This window comes from Mus caroli, chromosome 12 (assembly GCF_900094665.2).
Source record: "Mus caroli chromosome 12, CAROLI_EIJ_v1.1, whole genome shotgun sequence".
NCBI lineage: Eukaryota > Metazoa > Chordata > Mammalia > Rodentia > Muridae > Mus > Mus caroli.
In genome coordinates this window covers 71,311,081-71,314,699 of record NC_034581.1, presented here as the reverse complement: position 1 = coordinate 71,314,699, position 3,619 = coordinate 71,311,081, and the positions used below count along the sequence as shown (strand labels likewise).

General features: G+C 42.2%; 1 protein-coding gene across 1 annotated transcript in view; it reads right to left on the bottom strand.

Moving 5' to 3' along the window:
• Positions 1-1,903: 1,903 nt before the first annotated feature.
• Churc1 (churchill domain containing 1) overlaps positions 1,904-3,619 on the bottom strand; it is a 17,097-nt gene continuing 15,381 nt past the window's right edge. The window contains exon 4 of the mRNA XM_021178674.2: positions 1,904-2,073. Coding sequence (XP_021034333.1) covers positions 1,981-2,073 — 93 coding nt within the window. The 3' untranslated portion in view covers positions 1,904-1,980. The remainder of the gene's footprint in view (positions 2,074-3,619) is intronic.

Genomic DNA, 3,619 nt, shown 5'->3' with positions numbered 1-3,619 from the left:
TGTCGATATTAAGTTGGTTCTTCCTGACTCAAAGCTGGAACTACAATAGCACCACTTCTGCCCAGTGTAACTAAGCACTCTCAATGGCTATGGTGCAGAGCAGCACTCAAACTACTATAATATAAAAAGGGTTCCCAGGCATCCACACTGCACAGGCGCTCATTTTCTGCATGCCTTCGTAGGGAACTCTTAGATACAATGTAAGAAACAGCTTTCTTTCTAAGACCTGCTCCCTTTAAGTTTGGGTGTAGACTAAGAACTGAAGGCACATCATTGTATCGAGAGCTTTACAAGGCTTTCCAAAGCATCTTACATTCGTGAATTCATTTGGGTCTTCTAACAGAACTGCAAAGGAGTGCAATATCACACTCTGCGAGTCCATCTGGTTTTACAGAAACAGGACACTGAAGTCCAGAGCACTGCTCTATCCTGGGGCTGTGTGGCTGCCAAGGACAGTGTGACCTAAATGCCTGGGTTATGACCTCCAGGCCTGTGCTCTCAGTTTTGCACACAGCACACTCTAAGATCCCTCTGAGTAAATGGAACAGTTCTGCTCACTTGTATCGCATCCTTTACTCAGATTTCTGTTTTCTACCATGTGCTCTCTGGGACAGGCTTCCATGTAGGCCACAGCACCTTCGGTCATCATGCCTCCCTCCTCAGCCTCCTGGCAGCTTCTCAGATGCCCCTTGTTCTGGAAGACCTTGGTAGTTTTGAGAGACACTGGCAGGTAGTCTGTTGAACTGAACTTGCATGTTGATCTTCTGAGTAAACAGATTATGCTCACTGGGAAGAAAACCACAGAGATCTTCACACTGCATCACATCAAGGATCCTGCCATCGCCTGACTGAGCCAGTGCTCGTTAGCTTTCTCTTCCATAAAGTCACTCCTTGCCCTCTCTTTCCATGCTACTCTTTGGAAGGAAGTCAACTGCATACATAGCCCACACTGACAGAGTAGGACCATCAGAAATCCCTTCCTACCCCTGCCTTCTTCTCTTCCTTATTTATCCATCCATCCATCCATCTACCCAATCATTGCTATCAGCATGGACCAATGGAAATTTAGTGCATACTCTGGCTATATTCCAAAACAGCAACTTACTCATTTTCAAATTATTAAAGCTTTGTTCACTGGGAGCTCCTGTCTGACCATCTCTTAGTCCAGTGGTTCTTTTTTTTTTTTTTTTTTTTTTTTTTTAAAGATTTATTTATTCATTATATGTAAGTACACTGTAGCTGTCTTCAGACACTCCAGAAGAGGGCACCAGATCTCGTTACGGATGGTTGTGAGCCACCATGTGGTTGCTGGGATTTGAACTCTGGACCTTCGGAAGAGCAGTCGGGTGCTCTTACCCACTGAGCCATCTCACCAGCCCAATCCAGTGGTTCTTAACCTACAGGTCTAGATTCCTTTGGGGCTTAACAACCCTTTCACAGGGGTCACATATCAGAAATCCTGCATATCAGATATTTGCATTATAATTTATAACTAGCAAAGTTACAGTTAAGATATAGCAATGAAAATAATTTTATAGTTGTGGGTCACCACAACATGAGTTATTAAAAGGTCACAGCCTTAGGAAGGTTGAGAACCACTGTCTTAATCACTGTGGGTTTTGTTATATATATATATATGGCACCAAATGCTCTAATTTCTGCCTCATTGTGTCATTTACTTTTGCAAGGAGTCCTGACAGGAAACCAAGATCTGAGTGTAGAAGTGCTTTGGTTTTAGTTATATTCCAGTCAGATAAGCACTAGAAAAGACATCTCACTCTAGCTGTGCTAATGTGTACAGGGACTTTATCAGAGCAGCTCAACTCCAGGAAACAACAGTACCCCAAATTACTCTTTCATCCAAACAGGGAAGTCTAAATAGAAAAGAAAATATACAAACAACTTTCATTACTAAACAAACCATTAGGCTTGCTGTATTTTAAACCAGGCCAGCACAGTTACAGAGGAACCACAGGAGGCTCAGAACAGCAGAGTCAGTTGTCGGGGGTCATCAGGGAGAATACTGATAGTGTCTTCAGCTTTGCCGCACAACAGACACAGCATGGTATATTCCTAGAACGAGACAAAGTGCACAATTACCTCAAGACACAGAGACTAAAGATGTTCTATAAACCACTGCTCAGTAAAGCTTCCCTACAAATTGTCACTGGGAATCTTCCTGAACATTGATTAGTTTTCCAAAACCTACTAGCAATGCTTTAGGTGAATTCTGTATACTCCTGGAGCCTTTTGTTTATATAAATTCTCATCATGTATGTAAGAATAGCCTACATACTGAAGCATATGGCTATTTCTTGGTTTAAGAAAGCATACATATTTAGCTTAGTACTAACGAAGATATCTGGGCTGGGATTGCATGTGCCTCAACTGGTAAAGTACCTGCCCAGCATGCAAAAAGCCCTGATATTAATCTCCAGCGATGCACAAGCTGGACATGATGGCACACAACTGTATCCCAGCACTCAGGAGATGGGGGCAGGAGGAGCAGGCGTTCAAAGACAGCCTGGATTCCAGAAAACCTTGCTTCAAAAAAATAAAAAATAAAAATAAAAATAAAACAAAAACCACCACCACCAACAACAAACAAAACAAAACAGAACAGAACAGAACAGAACAGAACAGAACAGAACAGAACAAAGGCAGTAAAGTGGCTTAGCAAGTAAAGGGCACTTGCTGTGCCAACCTAGTAACCTGAGCTGATGCCAGGAACCTACACAGTGGGAGAATCTACTTCTGAGGGTGGTCCTCTGACCACTACACATTCCAATGCAAACATGTGCACTGTACACACACACACACACACACACAGAGAGAGAGAGAGAGAGAAAAATAATAAAGCAGATTGGATGTGTATTTTAAGGACAAATTCTTGTTCTTAGGACCGTTCCTTTCCAGGATATTTATACAACAGGATGGGAAAAAAGAGAATTCTCAAACTGAAAAGCTATCTTTATCAGCCCTAGGAAATAAAAAAATAAATAAATGTACATTAAATTCACTAGCATGCACACCTCATACTTAAAAGGTTAATTGCCTGAGACTTCATCTATTTAGGTATCTATGAAGTTTCATGGATCTGGTGTGTAACAAGTGTCTAGACTGCCGACAGAAGGGGATTTATTTTAAGCACAATTCCTTAGGGCAAAGTCCTGTTCTGACAGTTGTCATAGATGTTTTTCCTTTAAATTTCTTTATTTAAAATATTTTTATTTTGTTTACAAAAACAAGTATCTACATTGAATCTACTAGTGTCTTCACACCTGATGTTGCTACTGCTAGCTGTCTGGAAATGGATCAGTCAATTAGTTTCTTGGGTCTGGACAGTCACTAGACAAGGCTGCCGAGCTCAACAGAGACGAGGGCACAAAGACTCTAAAGAAGACAAGTTCCTTTCTATTTCAACTGGCAAGTCCAGACAGGCAGCAGACAGTAGACAGCCTGCTTCTTAAAGACTGTTCTTGAGGGCTGGTGAGATGGCTCAGTGGGTAAGAGCACCCGACTGCTCCTCCAAAGGTCCAGAGTTCAAATCCCAGCAACCACATGGTGGCTCACAACCATCCGCAATGAGACCTGGTGCCCTCTTCTGGAGTGTCTGAAG